Source organism: Pristiophorus japonicus, chromosome 15, assembly GCF_044704955.1.
Source record: "Pristiophorus japonicus isolate sPriJap1 chromosome 15, sPriJap1.hap1, whole genome shotgun sequence".
NCBI classification, from domain to species: domain Eukaryota; kingdom Metazoa; phylum Chordata; class Chondrichthyes; family Pristiophoridae; genus Pristiophorus; species Pristiophorus japonicus.
In genome coordinates, this window is record NC_091991.1 from 59,652,026 (window position 1) to 59,679,453 (window position 27,428).

The 27,428-nt window shown below is 45.7% G+C and overlaps 1 protein-coding gene across 1 annotated transcript in view; it reads left to right on the forward strand.

Moving 5' to 3' along the window:
- The window catches only part of LOC139281546 (voltage-dependent calcium channel subunit alpha-2/delta-4-like), a 745,953-nt gene that overhangs the window by 159,756 nt on the left and 558,769 nt on the right, over positions 1-27,428 (forward strand). Inside the window, exons 11-14 of the mRNA XM_070901711.1 lie at positions 5,777-5,939; positions 8,734-8,865; positions 19,455-19,515; positions 27,244-27,394. Of these exons, the coding sequence (XP_070757812.1) occupies positions 5,777-5,939; positions 8,734-8,865; positions 19,455-19,515; positions 27,244-27,394 (507 nt within the window). The remainder of the gene's footprint in view (positions 1-5,776; positions 5,940-8,733; positions 8,866-19,454; positions 19,516-27,243; positions 27,395-27,428) is intronic.

Sequence of the window (27,428 nt, forward strand, 5' to 3'; positions counted from 1 at the left end):
ACGGACAGACATTAAGGCAGAATGGTGGCCTCGGAACAAATCTCGAGAACGTTGAAGTGTTCAGCCGAAGCCAGCATGGGGCCCATCTCAGAGGTTTGAGCTTGACCAAGATGTTACGCCGAAGCCAGCATGAGGTCCACTTTGAGGAAACTCTGCCTGTTTCTCTCTTTTAGTTGCCCGTTTTTATACCTTATTCTGGTGGGCCGGTGGTTCCCTTCCACCAATTGTTTTTACCCATTCAATTGTCCAATCACAGGGGAGAGGATACATATGAGGTCATTTTCTTCCTTATCTCTGTCTGAATGTTTTGTTGCCCTTTCAATCAACATCTTGTTTATCTTTAAGGCTCCTTGCTAAAAATCCCTTGTCGGCACAGCTAGACCTTGAAGGCTTGTTTTTCTCTCTCTGACCTTTCAACTCAGCTCTCTTCACCTCTTTTCCTGACATGACTGGAATCCTTCTGTGTCCTTAACTTAAGCAATCCGCTGAGCTAAGGAACCCATATCAGACTATTATTTCTTCCAATCCATGATTTCTTATACACCTCCTCTGCTATTTGGAGCCAGGCTCCTTTGATCTCCTTTGGAGGTCTCTTCCACCATTAGAAGGGAAGAGGACTTCCCTGCATGCTTTTATTCACTCCACAAGCATGTGGAGGGACTCATCGGAGAACTTGGGTGCAGCCCTCTGTCTCAGTGTACTTATGTTTGGTACTTTTTGTAGCAGTCCAATTGTGCAGTGTGCTGCCCGCACTATCCTAGATGAACCTTCAAATGCAATGTGGCCATGGCCCCTTTAAATATCCCAGCTGAAAATGCATCATTGCTGATGTCATCAGAACCGTACCATTTAATTGGGCCGGATAACGTGGAGGCAGCTTTAATAGGCCCCATTAACGGAAAGTCGATCTGAGGAGTGGCATGCGATGAAGCACAGGGTCGCAACTTGCTACGGCGACTGCCCACACCCGACCTGCCCAGATATAGAAAATTGCAGCCTATGTGTGTGATTAATGAAGTGCCGAGCTTACACAACCTCATTTTTACAAGCTGCATGGTTGAGTCAATCTCCTTCCATGGGATGCAGGTGTTAGCTTCTGCAGCGATGTGTCGATGAACCCCTTTGTGGCAGCGAGGTTCTCCATTCCATTTGGATCTTCAGTTCAGTTCCAACTGAAGATAACTTACACAGGAGTGATGCTATCTGAACTGTCTTCATGCTCACCTCCTCTGATCTTGGGCACTGATAAAGTTAAGTGACACTTTTCTCAGCCTACTTCTGGCTGATACTGCCTCAGAAGCTTACAGTGTTTTACTCCTTGTCCTCATGCTGTGTGGTATGCTAAAGGTACATATCTGTAACTGCTAGGTAAAGATTCTCTAAGTTATGTACAGAGAGGCTGCTACTTCTATAAAGACAAAGACAGAGACAAGTTTCTCTCTCTAGGTAAAGATTAGAACAGACTGTCTACAACTGCTACAACTACTGACTATCGATTTTTCTGACACTGATCAACCTGAGAAGTGCAAAACCCTGTATTTTTATATCTTGATTTTAAAGGGAGGTCTTTCTACATTCAATTTGGATGTTAATGGTGCTAGAAGGTCTCAATCTCCTGCCATTAAAATTTGATAACTGTAGCTGTCATTGAGTCATTGTTACCGGTTATTGTAAATACACTCTGTTCTATATCCATTTCACTGCTTGGAGTTTTGTCTGGAAGTAGTAGAAGACCCTGTTATCCACTGCTTATGTGGGTTTTCACAACAGACAGCTGAGATGTGAAATTTATCTAATAGTCAAGAAGCCGAATTAAAAATCAAAATTGAAGTTGCAAAATGAAAATCTTAGCATTGTGAATGAAATAACAATAGTGACTTTATATTTGAAATTTGAGGATGCATAGAAGACTCAAGGGGGCCGAAGTTCAGGCATGCCAGAAAGCTGGCGCACCTACGATTTTTTACTGTTTTTTACCGCCAGGTGTGATGAGGTGGCCTTCTGATCAATTTTCTACACTTTGAACTTTTTTTCGCGTCGGATCGGAAGTCAGTCATAATGGGGGCGGAAGTGCGACGGTAAGTCCCGATGAGAGGCGGAAGTTGGGGTGGGACCGAGTCTCCGCTGCTGTCACTCAGCGGTGGAGCAGTGGTGATGTCACTGCACGTGTGGGTCACCATGTCTCTCCCCTCATTTAAAGGGGAAAGAATCAGCGATTCTGTAGGTTCGGACACTGGACCACCAGGGAGGGTTTCAGCCAAGAGGGGGTGCCAGGCTGCTTGTTGGCGGCCCAGCTGAACCCGGGGCAATAATTGGCCGGCCAATCGGGAAGTTGGCCGGCTAAAATTAAAACAAGGCAGCCGCGGCAGTGCGCCTCCACTTGAAGGGCCGCTGCGCTGCCATGCTGCACACACAGAAAACAAGGTGCACCGATAGAAAAAGCTGTTGGGAGCACCGAACAGCAGAGCAAAGATTTCTGCAAGCAAATTTGGGGCAGAGTGTACTGGAGATTGACAGTGCTTGATGACACGCTTACGGCGGTCGGCAGCAACAAGACGGAAGTGGGAACAGGCCGAAAAATCCCCAAGCTGAATTTGGGTTGTGTTGGCCAATGGATTGCAACACAGCGGCTACTCGATTCCGCCGCATGGCCGCCACAAAGCGGCAGTAACAGGCCTCATCTGGACCCTGAATTTTGGCCCCACGGTCTTCCTCCACTCCTGTCACTGACTGTCCACCCTCTCATTTTGTTAAAACTCTACATAACACGTACATTGTTGTTCATGTATAAAAGTGACGTTCAGTTTGTTTATCCATTGAATAGCTGAGCTATACAGACTAGGTTCTGTGGTGTATGTAGCACACAAATCACTGACTCCACACGGTCTGATGTAAATCTAACTGCTGTGACCTTCGTCCTTTATTGTTCAGCTCCAGAGTGCCTCCCAAGTGTGGTGGTCAGCCTTATATAGTCCTTGTTACAGGTACTACCAGGGTTTCCCACCGCAGCGCCCTCTGTGGTGTGGCATAGTACTTACATTACATTTAAGGAACTGGGACGATACACACATCATTACATAACATCACCTTCCCCCCCACCTGGACGCAGGACAACGATACACACATCATTACATAACATCACACTTGTCCAACGGAAGGCAGGTGGGCATAGACAGTGCGTTAGTATGGTACATATTATCTGGTACATTAACTGGTTATTGACTGGTAGCGGAACCTTGATTTCCTTGTTAGCCGTTATCATTAATTGTACTTCATCCATTATTTTACACAAATACGGTGGCCATTCAGCATAAAAAAAGTAATTCTCATTATAAATTCACTATCTCACATTAACATAGCTCATTTTAGACTCGCTCTGCCAAACAGAAGTCCTTTGTGGGGACGACCTCTTTGTAAGGCCCCTTTAAGACTCCCGGGTGCATTTCCTTTTTAAGGCGCCATCTTTGATGCAGGAGAATGCCACGAGGCTTCTCCTTGGGCGTCACCATCTTTGATGCTCTGCTGCTCTGATACGATGCCGCCGCCATCTTCCTCTCCGCCGCTCCGGATGCCCTCCGCCGTCGCAGCCTCCGCTCCCCGCCGCTGCCACCTGACTTGCCGCCTCTCCTGCGGCCGCACTTGCCGCGTCCCCCGCAGCCTCCGTAGCCCCCGACCTCCAGCTGCTGCCGCCGCCCGACACTAACAGCTCCTCGGCGGGGCTCTTCCGAAGGGCTGCTTGCCTGTGGGGGCTGAGGCTGCAGGATCTCTGTATGAGGTCCAGGCCTGGGACTTGCCTGTGGGGGGATTGAGGCTGCAGCTCCAGCTCGGTCGGCGCTTCTCTCTGGGGACCCGGGGCACGGCAGCACCCGGGGAGCAGCAGCCTGTGGAGTGATGAAGTCTTCCCAGCTCCCACGGACTGTCCCCATCCACCTCCGGCCGAGGAGTGTCGGCCCATCGCCTGCAACGACCCACAGAGGTAAAGCGTGCATCTCGTCCCCTTGGGATACCTGCACCATCGCTCTGCCAAGAACAGGTATCAGTTCCCTGGTGTAGGTACGCAGCTTCGCCGTGACCGGGACCAGCTTGGGTCGTGCAGCTGGGTTAATCCACAGTTTATCAAAAGTTCTCCGACTCATCAACGACGGACCCGAGCCCGTGTCCACTTCCATACTCACAGGGACTCCGTTGATTTTTACTTCCCTTATCACTGGGGGCGAATCGTCAGTACACGTGTACAGTCCCAACACCTCATCTTCTTCTACCTGCTCCTCGCTGAACAGTGGATCATCCCCCATCTCCTCAGCCACATGGTGAGTCTGATTTCTTTTACACATACGCTGAAGGTGGCCTTTAACGTGGCAGGTATTGCACGTGTACTCTGCAAACCTGCACCGGTGAGCCCCATGGCTTCCTCCACAATGCCAGCATGGTGCTGCTTGATTGGCCCCCCTCAGCGGACTCTGAGTTCCAGGATCCCGAGGTCCGTGCTCTCTGCCCCGGGCAGAGCCACGTTCTGCAGTTTTGTCCGTGGTGGGCGCTATCCTGTGGACAGTGCCTGCCGGGTTCGAGACTGTGTGGATTATTTGCTTGGTGCTGCAAGTCGAGGTCATATATGCCCGGCTGATGGTGATGGCCTTTGTCAGAGTGACTGTGGGTTCCGTGGCCAGCAGCTTGTGAAGGAGGCCATCGTGGCCAATCCCCAAGACGAAAACGTCCCGCAAAGCCTCGTCAAGGTGTGCGCCAAAATCACACGGCGCCGCGAGTCTCCTGAGGTCCGCAGCATATTTGGTGATATCCTGACCCTCGGGTCTGCAGTGATGGTAAAATTTGTATCTGGCCGTGAGGATGCTCTCCTTCGGTTTCAACTGGTCACAAATGAGTTCAGTCAGCTCCTCGTATGACTTGTCCCTGGCGCTCCCAGGTGGCAGCAAATCCCTGACGAGACAGTAAACCTCATCTCCACAACTGGAGAGCAATATCGCCTTACGCTTATCTCTCATTGCGTTCGTGTCCTCCGTCAGGTCGTTTGCTGTGAAGTAGTACTTGAGCCTTTCCGTAAAGGCCTCCCAATCATTGCCCACGGTAAAATCCTTTAGCGAGCCCAGAGTAGCCATGGTTGCATGGAGTTCATCCGCTTCCTCGTTGCCAATGTGGTGTATGTAGCACACAAATCACTGACTCCACACGGTCTGATGTAAATCTAACTGCTGTGACCTTCGTGCTTTATTGTTCAGCTCCAGAGTGCCTCCCAAGTGTGGTGGCCAGCCTTATATAGTCCTTGTTACAGGTACTACCAGGGTTTCCCACCGCAGCGCCCTCTGTGGTGTGGCATAGTACTTACATTACATTTAAGGTACTGGGACGATACACACATCATTACATAACAAGTTCAATCTATGATCTGTACTGAGTTAGGTGATGTCAACCAGGGTGCTCCATTTGGCGTCAGAACGATGGGTTAATGAGGAGAAAAAATAGCCAAGATCCCCACTTCTGATTACCATCCAACAACTTCAATTATTGTGTAGGTTCCAAATGTTGGCCAAGAGGTGAATTGTAGCTACATGTTGCCAGCTGGGCAGTGAAGCTGCAGAAATGTTTACCCACTGGTTTGAAAGAAAGAAAGACTTCCATTTAAAAAGCACCTTTCACGACCACCGGACGCGTCAAAGTGCTTTACAGCCAATTAAATATTTTTCGAGTTCACTGTTGTTGGAAACGCGGCAGCCAATTTGCGGTTTGTATTAACAAGCATTTCTTCTTCTCTTCCCTGTAGTTTGATTATTACAATTCTGTGCTGATCAATGAGATGGATGAAAATGGGAATTATGTGGAACTTGGAAATGAGTTTATTTTGGAAGAAAATGAGCATTTCAACAATTTGAATGTGAACACCTCACTCAGTAATATACAAGTCCCAACTAATGTGTATAATAAAGGTAAAATAAACCAGTTTGTTCCTTAGTGGGTTAGTTATCGTTTCTCATTTTTGTCATTTTCTGCTCTTTCTGGTATCTCAGCGCTCTTGAGGGCTGCTGCCGGCCCATGATTGCCACCTTCTCTTTTCCTCTCCACCCTCCCAGAACGTACTTGAGGGCCGCTGCCAGCAGCACAGCTAGCACAAAATGGTAGGGAGCCAACTGACGAACGGCCTCCAGACACTGGTTTGCCACCTGTAACTCTCTGAAATTATGGTGATGAGAGCTGAGGCCCAATTTTGCATGAGCTTCAGGCCTCCAGCTTCCTGTGCAAGCTGCGAGTGCGTTGCCTAAATAGGCCTAAACCAATTTCTAGCTTAAAGCTACAAGCGTGAGATCATTGTAATAATGATCAAAATTTTGGAATATCTTCAAACAATCATTCGTGTAATTTTTAATTAGCTTTTTGGATTCCATAAAACTCAAATTGCAATGGGAATTTCTTTGTTACAAAAATGCTGTCTGAGCATCATTAAGATACTTTGCAAACATATATTTAATAAATGTGTTGCTGGCATCTAGTGCCAGGACATCAACATTGCACCAGCTTTTATTTTCATGTAGCAACAGCCTCTCGAAACTGAATGACTGGAATGCTTTCTATGCATCTAGTTGGAATAGCCAAATGTGCATTTAGACATATGGCTTGATCTGGCATTGCTTCTTTGCTATAATTGTTATCTGCAGCCTTCAAACAATGTAGTTTCTGTCAGACAACAGTTGTTGATTCACTGTAAATTTCTGTATTACTGTGGTTGAAGATGGTCTATTTTTAATAATAGCCCTTGAGCATCAAAGCCTTGTCCACTGTCGAATCACATGCTTGATCCTGTAACGCTTAAATAAACCGCATTTCTTGTTGAAGGAACAATATACATTGGGTAAATTATGTAACCAACATATTAGAGGGATTGGGCCCAAATTTGCCCAGGAGTTGCTCCGTTTTTTTTTGGAGCAACTTGATTTTTCTGGAGTATCTTAAAAATCCCCATTCTGCACATTCAATTTGCGCCAGTGTAAGTGAGTTAGTTAGGATTTTTTTTAGTTTAGTTTTTTTTTTCAAAAGGGGGCGTTACCAGCCACCTACACTTGTTTTGGCCATTTAAGCCAGTTTGCACAGCTAAATAGTTGCTCCAAACGAACTTAGACCAGCGTATGTGACCACTTGTGGCCGCACAGAAAACCCTTGTGGAGAATTAAGAAATCAGCGCAGGTAGGTACTTGACTAAAGAATGTGAATAGGATCGAACAGCTGTACAGGACATATGACAAACTTCGCAAAGTTAATTTACTATACAACAGAAGCATTCATGGAAGCTTAAACTACAAAATAAAAGTAGAGACAAAACATATTTACATAAATTTTTCAAAATATCCAAATAAAAACAGTTATCACCCCCCCCATGAAAACACTCTTCCCCCCCAGATCAAAACTGTCCCCTCCCATCAAAACTCCCCCCCCCATCAAAACTTCCCCCCCCCATCAAAACACCCCCCCCATCAAAACACTCTTCCCCCCCCCCCCCGATCAAAACTCTTCCCCCCTCCCGCATCAAAACTCTCCTCCATCCCCCCCCCATCAAAACTCCTCCCCCCCGATCAAAACACTCTTCCCCCCCGGATCAAACCTCTCCCCCCCGCCCCCCATCAAAACTCTCCTCCTCCCCATCCCCCACCCCCACCCCCCAATCAAAACTCTCCTCACTAAACAAAGCACAACCATCAATCAATAAAAAATAAAACTGAAGTTCTATCTCGGCCCAGGAAGTCAGCGGCCGGCCGACCGGCCGATGCGGGAGGCCACTCGGCCGAGATAGGTGCGTGACTCTCTATATGGCGTGCAGCAGCCCAGCTTGCATGTGACGCCACTGGGTCTGGGATAGGGGCGGGACATTGGGTCCCATGCTGCAGAGAAGCTATTACGCATGCGCGAAACCTCCAGTGTGCATGCGTTGAGCTGCCGGCACTTTTTTGAGCGCAGGGCCCTAGCTCCGTCCCCAATTGAATTGTCACGCCATGCCAAGCCATGGGAGAGGCCACAGAGTGGCCAGAGTGTGGGGACAACTTTTTGGCGCCTTTTTTATCCTAGGAAGTCGGCGCACCTCGGGTGAGTGCACTAAAAATCGTCAGGGGCCAAATTTGAGCCCATTGTTTCTGATAGCAGGATTAGGTTAGTGCTCATGAAGCCAAATAGAACTCTTTTGTCAAATATCTTAGGAATAATGTACAGCCAAATAGTGTATGTTTTCTGCTGAAACAGTATAGTTCTGAAAAAATGATGTAGAGCTCCTTAAAATACCAGTGTAATATCCTTACAACAGTATTTATACAACACAATCATTGGATTTTAAATGAGGCAACTGCTACAATGCTTCCAATAATAAGAAATGCAGAGAAAGCACAATTTTCTAAAATAGTGCAGATGGTACAGCAAGTGTCACTGAATTGAGTAACAGACTGTCTATCACTCCAACCTTCCTGTCTCACTGGAGCTCTTATGGGTTACAAGATAGAATTTTGTGTAGAAGTGAGAGGTAACTAAAATCTGTCACACTTTGTTTTAATAACAAAATAGATGATAGAGGGCTATCAAATTCTTCACTTTGCATAGCTGCAGTAATACAGTAGCAGCATCTGATGTCACAGTGACTGTAGTGAGAATGATACCAAAAAGAGTTCTGGACTGACTGATTCAATAATGCAGTAATTATAGAAGCGCACATCACTTATCTCTTATCTTATACCATTTCCACAGATCCTAATATTTTGAATGGAGCATATTGGTCGGAAGCATTAAACACGGTCTTTTATGAAAACTTTATGCAAGACCCAACTCTCACCTGGCAATATTTTGGAAGTTCCACAGGTTTCTTTAGACTTTACCCAGGTAAATTTGTTAAAACTCTACAGAACACTAATGTTAACATTTTTGAAGGGATTGTATTTATGTTCAATGACCTCCCAATGGGAATCCCACTTTACATGATCTTTACGATCGAGAAAGAAGAGCATCAGGAGGCTGTAAGGGAAGGCTGATTAATCAGGCAGCCCCAGACAAGAGCTAAACTCTTCTTGCACTACCCATCCAGCAGGATGTATTGACTCTATCTCAAGAGGTTTAATTTCAGTCATAAAGCATTGGAGGAGCTCTATTTGCTCCTGTCGCCAGACCTGCAACCAAGATCGACAGCATGGACTCTGGCATAAAAAGTGACCACAGCTCTCAACTTTTATGCCACAGGAAATTTTTGTCAGATCAACCAATTTGCTATGCACTTGTCGTGGAGAATTAAAAATATAACACTCAACACAGATCTGTATATAGAGAAAAGAGTTGTTTATTTAAACTCGATCGATCAAGGGAGACACGGTCGCATCAGTTCTGTACTGGACGCAATCCCCACCTGTCTCATTCGAGCAGCCTCGGCTACTATTTTTATACACTCAAAATACGGTCAAAATACATACAAAATCATGAAACCACGCGCAGAAGTGTTCCATTGGTTGTTTGCCACAAGTCCTTGCCCGCCTACTGTGATTACATTGGTCCATACAATTTCAGTGATTTCATTGGTTCATACGATCCTAATGATTTCATTGGCATATACAATTCTAATGGTTTCATTGGTACATACAATTCTAATGGTTTCATTGGTACATATAGTTACAGCAAGTTTATCCGGGCAGCTCTTATCAAATGAATTACGTGCTACATCATTTCTCTGAATTCCTTTCCCAGGCTCTTACCTGTGTGTTGGTCATCCTTGACTAGGTTTGATAAATACAGCTGGATGTCTCAAAGAGACTTTGTCTCCTGTTATCTCGTATAACCCGAGGTGACCCCTAACAGTTTATTATTTTACGAGCACTGTCTCCATCAGTGACCATTTGTCTTGGTATACTATATGGCTGTTCGTTTGTTCTCAGGCATGTGCTAGGTACTCGTTGAGAGTTCTTTGACCTCAACCCTAACTCCTTATAATAAGCTCTGTTCTTTGTTTTCGCCCTGATAGCAGCAAAACACATTCGGTTCCTAGATTAATGAGTTCAATATGGAGGGCGACAACAGTTGGTTACTGGAATGCAGAGCTCAGCTATTCCACCATGAACACGTGAATGTCTTTTCTTTCAGCCTTTCTTGCCAAAGATTTTAACTTTACTAAATTAATTTTCCCACTGATTAATTTGTTCTGCTACACACCCCTTTGCCAAGTAAGACACTAATGCTGTCCTTGCCAGGCCAGCTCAATTTACACAATTTGACAGTGCTCCCGTACAGCTGACAGAGGCCCATCAAACTCTTTAAAATTACCAGATTCCCCATGGTTGTGGGGGCTATTGATTGTATCCATATGGCATTGCGTTCCCCAAATTTAATCCCAATATTTTTATAAATATGCAGCTCATTTGTAATGACAGGCACAGCTTCTTGTACACAAATTGATGACACGCCAGGAGCTGTTATGATGCTCTCATACTTCGTCAGTCCAGTGCCTCAGTTCTATTTCAACAGGAGAAGCCAGGGCCAGGATGACTGCTGGGTGACAAGGAATGCCTGCTGTTCCCATGGCTCATGATGCCTCTTTGTAGGGCCAGTACTGCAGATGAGTGCTATAATGATGTAGACATAAAGACAGGGATTAGAAATGAGCATGTCATTGGGATGCTTAAAGGAAGATTCCAGTGTGTGAATAGGTTAACGGGTGCCTTGCAATATATGTTCAGCATTGTCTCACAAATTGTGTTTGTGTGTTCTGTCCTTCACAACTTTACAATCATTAAAGGACTGATGGTAGATGTCCCAGATGATGACACTGCTGATGCTCTAGTCGTGAACCATGAAGAACAGTAAGGAAATTGCAGAGTAACAGCTTCTAGACAGCTGAGAGATAGACTCATGAAGCATACCATCACAAATGAATGGAGTACTGTTATTTGAAAGTCTCCGCATCAAAGCTGTGTCTCCTCTCATCAAACTCTCAATAGTCTATGTAAAATCCTTGCTTGTCACAGCTAGCCATCACGTCCTTATCCTAAGCCTCAACATCTGCACATTACCTGTTCCCCATTGTTAGACAAGAGAACCAAACACCAATAAGTCCTTATATCAAATACTCCAATGATTTATTGCAATTATTTACAAAAACATACTGTAAATACTGTTACCATGAACACCATTTGTGACCATTTGCATTTTGCTGTCCCCTTTTCTAACACCTCTACAAGCCACCTGAGGGCCTGGGCTGCTGCAAAATATTATGAGTTTCGTAGGATGCAACTGACCCTTCTCTCTTGTCCCCAAAACTTGAGATGGACATGAAACGACTTTTTGTCATAGGCTCCTTGGCAACCTAGTTCTGCGAACATGCTTTAGCACCTTTCTGTTGTTGCTGTGAGAAGACACTCCACTGGTACTGGAAAAGGATTCTAGTTACCAGTGATTAATGGGAGAACGGACCTCACATAATCAGAAAGATCCTTACTTCTCATAGGAGAGAGTCAAGATGTTGCTCTATATACTTTGCAATTTGATTAACACATTTTAGATGGTCCCTTAGTTCTTCGTTCAGTGCCTCCATACTGAGTTGACTGACTTAGCTGGATATCTCATAAAGTGGGGGAAAGCTTGCAGATGCTCCTGCAGCTGCCACTTTCTCCAGGTTTCCCTGCAATGAGTTGAACCCCTCTCAAATGTTGATGCACTGCAAGGCAGGCACCACTAACCCAGCCTTGAAAAGATTGAAGCTTACATAGAAACATTAAAAAATAAAAGATATACATTGTTACAAACCCACTGAAGATATGAAGGGCAAGAAATTAGTCTTGGTAGTGCCCGTTGTTTGGGTGCTATGAGTGCCATTTGAGGCATTCCATGCGCGTGTGCACATTTCTGCCGCAAATTACGGCAAACGCCATATTGGTGAAGGCACACTCGCAGTTAACTGGCGTCAAATCAGGGCGCCATATTAGTGCACGCCAATGCCTTCACCAACACCTTCACCAATATGGCGCCGTAATTTGACAGCAGCGTTGCCATTTTGGAGCTCAACGCTCCAGTTGACACCCTCTCTTAACCTTGCATAGCTGAACATGTGTTTTGCAGCAGGAAGGACTCTCCACCAGTGCTATTTAAAGGGATCATCAGCTGGCCACAGGTTAGTTGCTGGCTGATTTCCTCTGGCTGTTGCTATGATTCTACAAGTGTTTGGTGGTTTCCATAGTTGTTTCAAGTTGCAAATGTCTACAGGGAGTGACGTGGCAAAATCTGAAGGACTTCTTCCTGACTTCAAGGCTTCTGCACAAACCAGATGCTACCAGACATGGATGCACTAGTAGGCCTTCCCCTTGGAATAGAACATGACTGGGAGACTGAATAGAGACCCCAAAGACTAAACTGCTAGCAGAGGAAGGAGGAGGAGGAAGGAAGATTGCGAGCTAGACAGCCCCTTTTTGCCCATGCCGTACATGAAAAACTAATTTGAGTTTATGCCAGTAACTGCAATCCCAATTCCCCATTCACCAACAGACCCACACTCCTTTCTCACTGACCATTACATCGTCGTGGCCACAATGCAAAATTAAAAGCCAACAAAAAATAAACATTCCAAACCAAATTTATGAATGAAATCATGCATTTTGCATACAAATGTAAACTAATCACCATTGTGCATTCCCTTAGTGCCTGTCTTCTGTGTGCATTTGTCTGTCCTAATGCTCGTATGCAGAGCTACTCCAGTGGCTGCAGTATGGGTGGTGGATGGCTGCTGAAATTCATTGGCGGAGACTACAGAAGGCCCTAGAGGACGACCTCGAGCAGCTCTGGGCCTAGATGGCCAGGCTTCAGAGTGCACCATCTCAGCATGGGCGATAGTAGTCTGGACTGGCTGGCTGACAGGAAACGGCAAGGACACTGGTGGAGTGGCAGTGGTGGGAGCACAAATGCTGTCATCCTGAGAGAGGATGGCAGGTTTGTACTCCATGGAACCACTGCCATTCCCTCGGGGCGGCGCCTCAGCAATCCTAGTTATCTGTTGGAGGACAGATTGCTGGACTGCTGTGACACCCTGCAAGCATCTTTGAACACTGGTATCCGCAGCCATGACCCTGCAAGACTTCAGTCTGAACTTCCACTGCAGCACTCAGACTTCTGGTGGCTGTTGCTTGTGCTGCAATGGAAGTTGAAACACCGGCCATCAGATGCTGCATCATATTCGGGTCTACAAGTGTGCTAATGGAGTTAGCCACCACTTTCATGCTGGAAAGGATGAGCTCCAAGCTCTGCGTAATGCTCTGTGCCAAGTTGATGCTGGAGTCTTCCATGCTCCTAGGCATTAAGTGCAGGCTTTCTGGCAGGGTTCCTAATGCATCAATCATTTCATTATGCATACCCATCAGCCTTCTTCAGTCGCCTTGCCGATCAAAGTCCTCATCTGAGCCCTCTGCAGCAGAACTTGTGTGCGACTTTGCACTCCGGGAAGCTGGCACCTGCGCAATCCTTACCTCCTGCCCTGGCTGCAGGCCACTCGTGCCCATTGTCTCACCATGTGCAGATCCCGCCTCTGTGCTATCCTCAAAATTATGTGCAGCATCAGTATCTGAACTGGTGGCTGTGAGCAGGGGCGGATTAACCATGGGGCGGATGGGGCTGCAACCTCAGGCCCACCAAAGAACATAGGCCCACCAAATAAATGTATATACCAAACAAAAAAATATAAGGCCTCCCAAATAGGCTGAATAGAATAGACAATAAGAGAGGAAAAACAAGACTGAGGAAAATAGATTCACTTGTTTATACCTATATACAGAAGTACCTATAACACTTATGTACCTATATACAGAACAGAATATGTACTAGCCTGTTTTATTTCACATGTTATTGAGAGAAATTTGCATATATGTATCGGAATCTAGTATTGCAATGTCACCACAACCAGAATATATACCTACTTAATACAGAATATATGCTTTAATTTTTGAATATACTGGCCTATGTTTTCATACTCAGAATCAGAATCATATACATAATGTAATGAACATGAACAAACATAACTATAGGCCTATTTGGATGAGTTTGCCCCAAGCCCATCAGGCCCTTAATCTGGCTGTGAGTGTGAAATCAAGTGACGGTGGGTCATCATTATTGCTATCTTCTTGCTGTTCCATCACCGCCTGGCCAGGTTGCACTTCTTGGATATCTGAAAGAAGAAAGCCACAAGGTTAAGCTTGTGTTGAAGGGAGGGGGGAAAGAGGTGCATGCTTACACCATCTACCAGCTTGTAAATCAGAAGAGATTGTGGGATGAGGAGGAAGTGAGATGTGAGAAGTTGGATTAGGTATGAGGATAACATTATCTTCAATTGATTCAGCCCTGCCGCAGACTACAAGCTCAGCAATTGCCGTTCCTATAATGGGCAGCACCATCACCTCTATGGGGGTTAGGACATGCAGGCGTGCCTGTCCCCCTCCAGTTAGCTCCTGCTCCCTCTGGTTGTGCACTACCTTGTCCTGCAAGAGAGAGGGAAGTGTGTCAGGGAGTGTCATGCAATCTGTCTGGGTGCTATGGCTGTCATGGTTGTGCAGGTGCAGCATCCAAAATCCGGAGTTCCGGAATGTTCCGGAATCCAGACCAATTGGTGGCAGGGTTGTCCGGAATCCGTAAAATGTTCCGGAATCCGGACCCGCCGACCAAGGTCCCAGCACTGCCCGACCTTGGGCCTCGACTCACCGCCCCTTGCCTTGCCGCTGCTGCTGCCCAACCTCGGGCCTCGCCTCACCGCCGCTGCTGCCCGACCTCAGGCCTTGCCACGCCGCTCCCAGACCTTGGGCCTCACCTTGCCGCTGCTGCCCTTACCACGGGTCCTTGTCACCGGCCCGCCCGAACACCACCTCCGTGACGGGGCCGCTTGACCAGCTCCTCTTCGGCGGGGCCCCGCCCAATCAGCTGCCCCTCGGTGGGCGCGCCCGAACACTTCCTCGGCAGTGGGGCTCCGCCTGAACACCTCCTCGGCGGCGGGGCCCGCCCGAACAGTTCCTCGGCAGCGGGGCCCGCCCGAACAACTCCTAGGCGGCAGGGGCCTGCCCGACGACCTCATCGGGGCTGGCGACCTGAACAGCTCCTCGGCGAGCAGCCCCCAACACCCCCACCCCCCACTTTCTGATGTTCCGAAATCCGGAAATACCCGAACCTGAGATCCAAAGTCCGGAAAAACGTGGAATCCGGAGTGGCCTCGCTCCCGAGGGTCCCGGATTCTGGACGCTGCACCTGTATAGCTGGAAGTGTGTGCAAGCAATGAGATGTGGGTGTGAGGCTTGCAGCAATGCTAAGAGGTGCGGTGGACCATATGAATGTTAGGTATGAGTCCTGATTTATGGAGATTGTTGATATTGAGTGATGGGGGCATGGTGAATTGATGAGTGTCTGAGGCTAGTGGTATATTTGGTAGGATATGGCATTTGAAGATCTCATTGACCTTGACCAATTATCTCATGTGAGGTAATTGAACTTCTTGTGGCACTGTATCCAGGTCCTAAAGTCTAGACTCCTGGGACTTACCTCCATGGCTATCTCCTCCTGCTGCCTATTGAGCATGTGTTTGGAGGGCCTCCTGGCCCTCTGCGGATACATGACTTTACTACTTTCCAGCTCCTCCACCAAGGCCTCCAGTGGAGTGTCCAAAAACCTTGGAGCCCACTCTCTCACATGCTGTGCTGTTCTTCGCTGTTTCTCTGATCAGATTCACTTCCTGCAAGACTGCCAGCACCTGCTCCAGCCACAATGTATCTCCCCTTTAAGAGGTGCAGGCTAGCTTTAAGAAGTGCAGGCTAGCTTTAAGTGGTATAAAAAAAGAAAATATTAGACATACAGAGTGGAGAGAGAAACAGAGTTAATGTTTCAGGTTGATGACCTATAGTCAGAACTGAAAAAAGTTAGAGCTGTAACAGGTTTTAAGGAAGTACAGAGGCAGGGAGCGGGGAAAGAAGAGGAAAGACCAAAAGGGAATGTCTGTGATAGTGTGGAAAGCAGGAGAGATTAAATGACAAAAGTTATGATGGTGCAAGGCAAAAGGAGGTGGTAATGGGACAAATAAAGAATCAAATGATGGGTCTAGAGGAGGTGTAAATGCAAATAGCAGAATCATCAACAGCTGCCAAAAAATGGGGCAGGTGTTATGATCTGAAATTGTTGAACTCAATGTTGAGTACAGAAGGCTGTCAAGTGCCTTATTGAAAGATGAGGTACTGTTCCTTGAGCTTACATTGAGCTTCAATGGAACAATGTTGGAGGCCGAAGACAGAGCGGTCAGAGTGTCACACTTGCGGACTAAGAACATAAGAACATAAGAATTAGGAGCAGGAGTAGGCCATTTGGCCCCTGCGTTTGCTCCGCCATTCATGGCTGATCTACCTCAACTCCACTTTCCTGCACTATCCCCATATCCCTTGATTCCCTTAATATTCAAAAATCTATCAATCACTGTCTTGAATATACTCAACGACTGAGCATCCACAGCCCTCTGGGGTAGAGAATTCCAAAGATTCACCACCCTCTGAGTGAAGAAATTTCTCCTCATCTCAGTCCTATTCTGAGACTGTGACCTCTGGTTCTAGACTCCCCAGGCAGGGGAAACATCCTCCCTCCATCTACCCTGTCGAGCCCTGTAAGAATTTTTTATGATTCAATGAGATCACCTCTCATTCTTCTAAACTCTAGAGAATATCGGCCTAGTCTACTCAATCTCTCCCCATTGGTCTGAATGGAGGTGTTCTGCGAAACGGTCACCCTATCTGTGTTTGGTCACCTCACTGTAGACGATACTGCATCGAGAGCAGTGAATTCGGTATACTAAATTGAAAGAAGTACAAGTAAATCGCTGCTTCACCTGGAAGGAGTATTATAGGGCCCAAGTTTCCACATGATTTGTGCCTGATTTTTAGGAGCAACTGGTGGAGAACGGACTATCTTAGAAATCGCAATTCTCCACATTTTTTTTTCTGCAGTTCTGGTCAGGTAGAACAGTTCTACTTTGGAACAGAATTTTTTCTTCAAAAGGGGGCGTGTCCGGCCACTGACGCCTGATTTGAAAGTTTCCACAGTGAAAACGTACTCCAAACTAAAGTAGAATGGAGCAAGTGAAGATTTTTGTAGAACTGAAAAAACCTGTTCTACACATTAAAAAATCAGGCGCAGGTTACAAATTAGGCGTCCAGAACGAGGTAGGGGGGGGGAGGGAAGGTAAGTCATTAAATTCTATAATAAATCCTTATTTATACTTATACAAATATTATACAAATAAATCCAACCTGAATAAACATTTATAAGCAAAGAAAAGATTAAATAAACCATCTTCCTACCTGTGTGAAAGTGCTTCAGGCAGGCCTTTCGGGACCGAAGGCTGCCGGCCCGTCCCCAGCACCAGATTTACAGGTAGGTGGCGTTGGGTTGGGTCGGGTCGGGGGGAAGGGAGAGAGAGGGGGGGAGAGAGAGGGAGGGAGAGAGAGGGGGGGGGGAGAGAGAGAGGGAGAGAGGGGGGGGGAGAGAGAGAGAGAGAGAGAGAGGGGGGAGAGGGGAGGGAGAAGGAGAGGGGAGGGAGAGGGGGGAGAGGGAGAGTGGGGGGGAGAGGGGGGGGGAGAGGGAGAGTGAGGGGAGAGAGAGAGAGAGAGAGAGAGGTCAGGTCGGATCCAGTCCGGGAGTCGGGTCGGGTCGGGTCGGGGGGCGGGAGCGCGGGTCGGGTCTGGTCTGGTCCGGAGGCAGGGGGAGGGGAGAGCGGGTTTCGGGTCTGGTCCGGAGGCAGGGGGGGGGGCGGGGAGCGAGTGTCGGGTCTGGTCCGGAGGCGGGGGGGGCGGGGGCGTGGAGCGAGTGTCGGGTCTGGTCGGGGGGGGGGGGAGCAGGAGCTGACCGTGGGAGGAGCCTTATTCACGCAGCCCCAGTGAGGCCATTCAGCCAGGGCTAGGGGCTGCGTGCTTCGGGCCCCTCCCACACAGTTCGGCGCCTGGAGCTACTGCACTTGCGTGCCCACTGTAGCGCGCATGTGCAGAGGTCCCGGCACTGTTTTCAGCGCAGGGACCTGGCTCCGCCCCCCCACAGCTCGTGCTGGCTGCGCCGAGAGCCAGAGGACCTGCAAGTAGGTGGAGAATACCGAGGATTTTTTTAGGCGCACTTTGTGGCGCGAAAAACGGGCGTCCAGGTCGGCACTGCGCCGTTCTAGGCGCGTGTGGAAACTTGGGCCCATAGAATCATAGAATGATTACTGCACAGAAGGAGGCCATTTGGCCCATCAAGCCCCTGCTGACTCCCTGCAAGAGTGCTTCAACTAGTCCCACTCCCCTGCCCTTTCCCCATAGTCCTGCAAGTATTTTTCCTTCAGTACTTATCCAATTCCCTTTTGAAAGCCACGATTGAGTCTGCTTCCACCTCCCTTCCAGATGCTAACCCCAGCTTCTCCTTGTAGCTAAAATCCCTCATCCCTGGAACCATTCTAGTAAATCTCTTCTGCACCCTCTCAAGGTCCTTCACATCCTTCATAAATTGCAGTGCCCAGAATTGGACACAATACTCCAGTTGAGGCCGAACCAATGTTTTTTAAAGGTTCATCATAACTTCCTTGCTATTGTACTCTATGTCTGTTTATGAAGTCCAGTATTCCGCATGCGGTTTTAACTGCTTACTGAACCTGCCCTGCCACCTTTAATGATTTGTGCACATATATCCTCAGGTCTCTCTGTTCATGCATACCCTTTAGGATTGTACCCTTTAGTTTATATTGCCTCTCCTCATTCTTCCTACCAAAATGTATCACTTCACACTTCTGCGTTAAATTTCATCTGCCACGTATCCGCCCATTTCATTAGCCTGCCTATGTCTTCTTGAAGTCTATCACTCTCCTCCTCATTGTTCACTATACTTCCAAGTTCTGCAGATTTTGAAATTGTGCCCTGCACACCCAAGTCCAAGTCATTAATATATGTCAAGAAAAGCAGTGGTCCTAGTACTGACCCCTGGGGAACAACACTGTATACCTTCCATCGAAAAACAACCGTTCACCACGACTCTCTCTTTCTGGTCACTTAGCCAATTTCATCTCCATGTCCCTTTTGTTTTATGGGCTTCAACTTTGCAGGCAAGCCTGTTATGTGACATTTATCAAACGACTTTTGGAAGTCCATATACTCCATGTCAACCGCATTGCCCTCATCAACCCTCTCTGTTACATCATCAAAAAACTCGATAAAGTTAGTTAAACACGATTTGCCTTTAACAAATCTGTGCTGGCTTTCCTTAATCAATCTACACTTATACAGCAATATACAATACTGATGGATGGCACTTGACATCTGCCTGTAAATTCATATTTAAATGTAGCTCCCACCTGTTAGACATCATGTTACTTTGTGGTACAGTGTTAAATCTTTTAACAGCTTGTAATAGCTGCTTGATAAATGGCAGTCAATAACCATGTGTTCATTCCCACTTTGCAGGTATTAAATGGATGCCAGATGGAAATGGAGTCATCTCTTTTGACTGCAGGAATCGAGGCTGGTAGGAAAAGTATTCTTTAGTGACTCATAAATGGCTTTCAAGGGCTAAGCACAATACTGAATTCTCATTGAGAGAGTTTGGATCCCAGTCTCAACTGAAATTAAAACTGAAATTAGCTTCTCTAGTACCTTAGTGATGTTAAATACATCAAGTGGTGTGATACAAAAGCTCCTCAGGTTCACTCCTTGGCACCACCTGAATTAGCTGAACTATTGCCTCGATTTTCCAATCGAGATTGGAAAAGTGGGAGGAGTTCCATAGTAAATTATCTCTTTCCTCTTTACATTAACTGTGGGTGGGAAATGCTACTATTGGAAGTGCATGCTTTACTAGATGTCTACTTAATTTAAATATACAGTGAGTGAAGATATTTTGAATGCCATTTCCAAATTTTCAGTTGTGCATGATGTCCATTTGTAATCGTGTCCATGTGAAATGGGCATCCTTAGTTGCTAGCTAATGGTAAGTGCACAGTAGGTCAGGAAAGGATATTTCTAAAGTGCACATATTTCTTTCATTTCTTAACGATTTTTCTTATTTTTTTAAAAGTTCTCTGCTGGCATTTAGATTCTCATGAATCTCCCTAACTGTAGTGTTTGGAAGAGGACAATCATGCAGATTAGGCCGCACAAGAGGTACTGTGAGCTCATCCCTGGTATCCGCATCTACAGACAGGGGTGAAGACACCTCAATGATTAGTGTGCGTGTAGGCTCCTATTCCCAAAGGAAGCTATATCAGCATATCTAATAGCACCATTAAGATTTTGTTATATCTTCAGTACAATTCACAAACACACAGACAACCTTAAGATGGCAGAACACTCTGGAACTCAAGTCAGGTGACCTGTTCCCTCTTTATTTGTACACAGCACTAGCTGCAGTGCCACAGTAGTCCACAGGTGGAGCTATATATATTACACTTCTCCCTCCATAATGAAGAAGTAATTATAACAAAATAATCATCATACATAACTTGCATGGTTAGACATAACAAAAGATATGGACTTATTTTGCCATATTTACAAATCAAGCTTAACCACTTGTTTTCTGTTTCGAAGAGGATACCTTCGCTCTCGAACAGAACCTTCCAAACATGGTGTCGAATTTAAACTCATTCAAGGCTGATCCTGAGAAAAGTTTTCCTCCAAGGGATGCCCTTGATTTCCATTTGAACTCTCTCTAACTTCAAACTGTTTGCCTGTCTGACTTGGACTCAGACTTAAATTCTGACTTTCTCTTAGATTTGTTTCTAGTCCATTGGATGTAGGATATGCTACTGGTACTTTACTTGTATCAAAACTATCTGATGAGTCAGAAATAATTGAATCATTCCCACCTTCAACTACTTTCATGTCTGTAGGTAAAATATGATCAATGTGAACAAACCTAACCTGTCCATGATCAAACATCTTGACCAAATATGTACGAGGACGACATATCTTCACCACTCTTCCTGGTAACCACTTTAACCATTTATGTTGATAGTTCTTCACTCTCATCTTCTGATTTAATTTCACACTTCTCTCTTTTACTCTACCTCTATCATGATTCTCTTTCTATCTTGTTTCTCTTCTATGGACTGTGCCAAGTTTGGTTTTAACAACGAGAATCTGGTTCACGGCTGTCGTTTGAGAAACAACTCTGCTGGTGTTCTACCAGTAGTTGTATGAGGAGTATTACAATACATAATTAGAAAAATATCCAATTTGTGGTCCAATGACAACTGACGTTTCTTTGGATCTGTTTGATGAGAGCACGTTTTACAATTTGTACAGTGCGTTCTGCTGCACCATTCAAAACAGGATGGCATGGGGGAACCTTGGTATGTTTCACACCATTTTTGCTCGTGAATTGAGCAAATTCTTTTGAACGAAATTGTGGTCCATTATCCGAAACAATTTCTTCAGGGAGGCCAAATGAAGAAAATAATTTTCGTAAAATGTCCAATGTTTTACTTATTGTTATTTTCCACATTGAGAACACCTCAACCCACTTCGAATGGCCATCAATCACAATGAACAATTGTTGTCCTTCTAACTCAACAAAATCAATATGTAGCCTTTGCCACACCTTGGGAGGCCATTTTCATGGCTGTAATGGTGGTTGCTTACTTACCGATTGACATGTCGTACACTGACTGACAATGTACTCTATATCTTTATCAAGACCTGGCCACCATAAATAACTGCATGTAAAACTCTTGGTCAAGTACATTCCCAGGTCCTGGTCATGGAGGTCTCCTAATAATTTGGACTTGAATTTATTTGGTATAACCACTCTTGCACCCCACATGATACAATCTTTATCGACTGATAATTAATTCCTACGAATGAAGAATGGATGTGTATCTTTGTCTGTTACCTGGTTTTGCCATCCATTTGCAATATAAGCATACATCTTTGACATCACTGGGTCACGTTTGGTTGCTCTACCAATCTCTTCAGCTGTGACTGGCAGTTCATCAATGTATAAAAAATAAAACACTTCTTCCCTATCAGGTGTAACTTGTGATGGGGAAGGCAATCTAGACATTGCATCAGTATTACTGTGATCAGCTGATTGTCTATATTCAATATCATTTGGGCTGCAGCTAATGTTGGAACTGGGGACTTTGGATGGAGGATTGCTATTAGGGGCTTATGGTCCGTAACAATGGTAAACTTACGACCATGCAATATTTGTGAAACTTCTTGGTCCCAAAATTTAATGCCAAAGCTTCCCTTTCAATTTGCGCATAATTACTCTCACTGGCACTGAGAGTGCGTGAAGCAAAAGCAATTGGTCTCTCTTCCCCACTACCTGATACATGAGAGATCACTGCCCCAACTCCATACGGAGAGGCATCACATGCTAGCTTAATCTCCTTAGATATGTCATAGTGAACTAACATGGTGCTCTCTACCAATTTGCTTTTACATTCCTTGAATGCTGTATCGCATTCTTTTGACCACTTCCAATGGACCTGTTTTTTCAAAAGTTCATTCAGTGGATGTAATACTGTAGCCAAATTTGGTAGAAACTTCCCATAATAGTTCAAAAGACCCAAGAATGAACGAAGTTCAGTGACATTCCTGGGAGTGGGTGCATTTCTGATTGCATCCAGTTTTTCTTTGGTTGGATGTAAACCATCTTTGTCTACTCTGTACCCTAAGTACTCCACTGAGTTTTTAAATAACTCACACTTACGAGCAGACACTCATACTCTGTGCTTCTAATAATATTTTATTATGAATTTGCCTATTTGGTGCTGAAATTATTATGTCATCCAATAACATACTGCCTCTTCAATACCTTGCAAAATCTGGTTCATCACCCCTTGGAATATGGCAGGGGCGGAAGACACTCCAAACGGTAGCCTATTAAATTGATATAGGCCTAGATGAGTATTTATAGTCAAACATGACTTGAACTCCTCATCTAGTTCAAGCTGTAAGTAGGCATTCGTAAGATCCAGTTTTGAGAAGATCTGACCACCTGTCGGTGTTGTGAACAAATCTTCTATATTCAGCAATATATTGGGGACATTACCCTCTCGAACCTGGTTTCCGTTTACTTTATAATCACCACACAATCTTACCTTACCATCGGACTTAGGTACAACAACAATGGGTGTAGCCCAATTACATCGATCTATCTTACAAATAATGTTCTCAGTCTCTAGTCTTTTGAGTTCTTGCTCAACTTTCTCCTTGAGTGCATATGGTACGGAACGTGGCTTGTAGTAAACCGATCTAGCGTCCTTCTGTACCCTTACACTCGCCTTGAAGCCTTGGATCGGACTGCCCATTTCGCAGAACACCTTCAGATGCTTCTTGATAACCTCATCCGTTGATGAAAATCTCGCTTCCACACAGAAAATCTCACTCCAATCCAGCTTCAGTGAGCTCAACCAATTTCTTCCTAGTAAGGCAGACTTGTCTCCTTTCACTACTATTAGAGGCAAGTTCTGAAATTGATCTTTATATTTCACCAGTACGGTTATACAGCCTATCACAGGAATTTTCTCCCGAGTAGCCTCGCAGCTCTATCTTGGATTTCTCCAGTTGGAAATCACGCAATTTGTCGAGGTACAGCGACTCCGGTACTACACTCACGGATGTATCTGTGTCGATTTCCATTGGTATCTTGAATCCTGCAACAGCTATTTGGATTTTGATACTTTCCGAATTGCTGTCCGTTAACCTCTAGCTGATCCACATAAGCTTTAAAACGTTCCCGGTCGTGTCTATATTCACCCAAATGTCCCATTACACCTGCCATTTTAATCTCTAGCTGTTCACACTGTGTGCTGTATTTTACCTCGGATTTTTGCAGTTTTTTCCAAAGACAGAAACTTCCAAAGTCTCTCCGTCGGCTGGCTGAATCCTTCACCAACAAAATTTAAGCTTTAAATCATCCGAAAAATCTCATCTCATCGCCAAATGTGATATATTCGCAGAGAACAGCACACACTGCTTCTAACATGGCAGGCAGCTCTGTCGGAAGCCTCCGGAATAGCCTGGTTCTGTTTATTATTAACTCTGCAGTTGCAGTACACAATACGTCCACATCCACAGTGTGGAGCTACAAACATTACAAGCTTACAGACATTACAGCCGTCCAGACAGACAAAACCCTGGGAGCGTTTAGATCGGTGCGTCAATCTGAATTGGACTCGTAAACGGCAATCCACAAAAAGGCACAGTATAGATGATACCAGTAGACCAGGGTTTGGTGCCTTTGCTCACTGAACCTGTGGAGGAATAATGACTTGAATAGAAGAACAGTTTTTTGTTGGATTTATGGTCCTTGTTTCAGACGGTCAGCTTTGTTCAATTTAAATCGGCACCTGACAGTTGGTGAATTATATATATTGTTAACATTTTATTGCAACATCCGGGTACCGAATGTACTGAGTGTAGCAATTTTTTTGATCCATTCGAAACTTTTTTCTCTGGTTTTGTGCCTTTCCCAGGTGAATACATGGCTGCAAGCGGGGCAGGGATTATGTAGGAAGTATAAACAGGTTTATGTAGCCTGAGCTTTTCCCCTGTCCATTTGTGTGCGCACTTTGGATGCCGCTTTGGACCTGAGCCATTCAATACTTTTCCACTTTTCCCCCTCTTTCCTTTTCTCTTTATCCCTCCCTGACCACTCTCCCCTGTCATCATGCCTCCTTTCATCTCTCCTCTTGAATACTCTGCCCTCCAAAATCCCTACCCCAATCCTTAATTACTCTTTGACGTTCCTACTCTCCTGCTGCCATCCTAGGCTTGACTCCCTCCTAGTTAAGCCTGTAGCTTACCTTTGTGCCTCTCTTAACATCCTACAAAGGGCCCATCGAGGCACTCATTGCTGCCTCCTTATGAGCAGCAACCCCAACTGTCCCATCCTACTCTCTCGCCGACCTTCCCGCCCAGCTGGGGGCTAATCTTGTCAATCTCCTCCCTGTCCAACTCACCTCGCACCCCCCCAGCTCTGATCCTTTGGATGCAGGTAATGGGGTAGACATCACCAACCCTCTCTGCGTCTCCCTCCAGAACATCCGTTCGCTTGCGAACAAGGCCCTTCCCATTCATGAGTTTATCGTGGACGATGGAATCGACAACATGGCCCTGATGGAAACCTGGTTGAAGGGTGATGACACCTTACCTTTAAATGAAGCCTCCCTGCCTGGTTATACCTTCCACCACTTTCCCCGTTACATTTAAATGGGAATTGCAATTAAGTGAGTTGAAAATAAATGGATACAACTCTATAAGGACACAATACAAATGTAGGGAGAAGGGGAGTAATTTGGGTTGAAACCATATCTGCTGGGATTCTGCATCACCTTAATCATGACCAAAATTTCAGTTGGGGGAGCGGGGCACACCAGTGAATCTTCCGCTGCTTCCTCCTGTGTAAGATGACAGCTTTGGAGGTATGTCCGCTGGCATTCTCAGTCTGCTCTGAGAATTCCACCCATTACACCCTCTTAAGATCCAGCACCAATTTCATGCTGCACCACGGAAATGTATGATTCTAAATTTTAAGAACATAAGAAATAGGAGCAGGAATAGGCCATTCGGCTCTTCGCGCATGCTCTGCCATTCAATAAGATCATGGGTGATCTTCTATCTCAACTCCACCTTCCTGCACTATCCCCATCTCCCTTGGGCCGAAATTGCCCCCTGACTAAGAGTAGGTGCACTTTAATTTAAGATTTTTCTTGATCCCAATCCATGGAATGGATCTTTCGACTCTTTGTCATCTCTTTATGGTTGGGGCGGTGCTGAAAGGTGGAAGTGCCCTTCGGTCGGGTCAGGAGCCCCAACGAATTGTCAGTGCCACGCTCCTGACATCAGCGTGACACGGACGTGCCGGGTCACGCTGCCACGTCACAATGTCCCTCCCCTTCAGTTAAAGGGAAGGGCCACTGCGAGGTCTGCAAGAAGTTTAGTTAGGCCCACTGGGCCACCAGGGAGGGTTTTGGCTGGGCCAGTGGCCTGGCACCCAAGAGAGGATGCTGGGCTGCCTGTTGGCGGCCAAGCCTAACTCGTGGCCACCATTGTCGGGTCGACCTTGGAGTTGTCCTGACAATTAAAATAAAATGGAAGTGCCAGCAGTGTGCCCTCCTATTTACGGGCGGACGGGCCGCGCAGACACACACAGCTTCCCGTATGGGAAAGCTGTCGGTGGCAACGACCGGCAGCAGCGCCGCTCCCGCAGGGCAATTTCCCACTGGGGTCAATAAGGGAGTCGCCGCCGGTCAATACCACTGACAGGACGGAAAACCGTTTCCAGCCCGGGGGCAATTTCGGATAGGTCGGCCTTCTGGTAGAGAATTCCAAAGATTTACAACCCTTTGAGTGAAAAAATTTCTCCTAATCTTTGTCCTAAATGGCCGACCCCTTATTCTGACACTGTGACCCCTAGTTCTAGACTCTCCAGCCAGGGGAAACATCCTCCCAGCATTTATCCTGTCAAGCTCCTTAAGAATTGTATCCGTTTCAATGAGAAGACAAATAAAAAAGACTTAAAAGGCTGCTGAACATTACGGTGATTCTTTCAGCTAAAAGCCCTTATGTATCCTATATTTCCTTTAATATGACAGGAATTTCAGAAAAAAAGGATATACAGTTATTAATGAAATAAAATTATGGTTTTAAAAAGTCGAGTTTTGTCTTTTGAAACCTAAACTTGCAACACTAGATGGGACTATGTCAGAGTCCCCCAAGTAAGGTGCCACATTACAGCTAAAATGCCCATGACAAACATGCTAATTTATTTTTTTATTTTACAATTTGATAAATTTATGCTTATTAATGTGAACTGCGTAAATAGCGGAGAATTTTTATTTTCTATTTTGCATATGTTCTCACTATCAAGCACTGTCAGGTCAAGTGTAGGTTAATTCCAACAGTGCCAGAGTAATATGCCTTAACCTCGAACTCTACCGCAATCTCAGAGAAGCTTCTGTCTTCACCAATGTGATATTTCTAATTCCCACACTAACCATTCTTGTAACCTTTTTGAGTAAGACTGCCAATTTGTGTAGAATTATGTGGACTGGTAGCCACTAGGAATTGGGTTGTGGCAACCTAAGCTCATTTCATTTAGGACCTTTATAGCTGGTTAAGAGAGAAAATATTCATTCTTTAAGTCTGGGCTGGATTTTACTACGACTTCTGAGATGAAAGAGTTTCAGTTGACTCATTGCAGCACCCAGTCCTCATGCAGAATAACGTTGTTTGTTCTTATCTACAGGTATATTCAGGCTGCAACTTCCCCAAAGGACATCATCATACTGTTCGATATCAGTGGCAGTATGAAAGGTCTCAGAATGACAATAGCCAAACATACCATCAATACCATCCTGGATACATTGGGTGAAAATGATTTTGTCAATATTATTGCGGTAAGTAAGACAGGCAGGAAAATTTCAATATCTC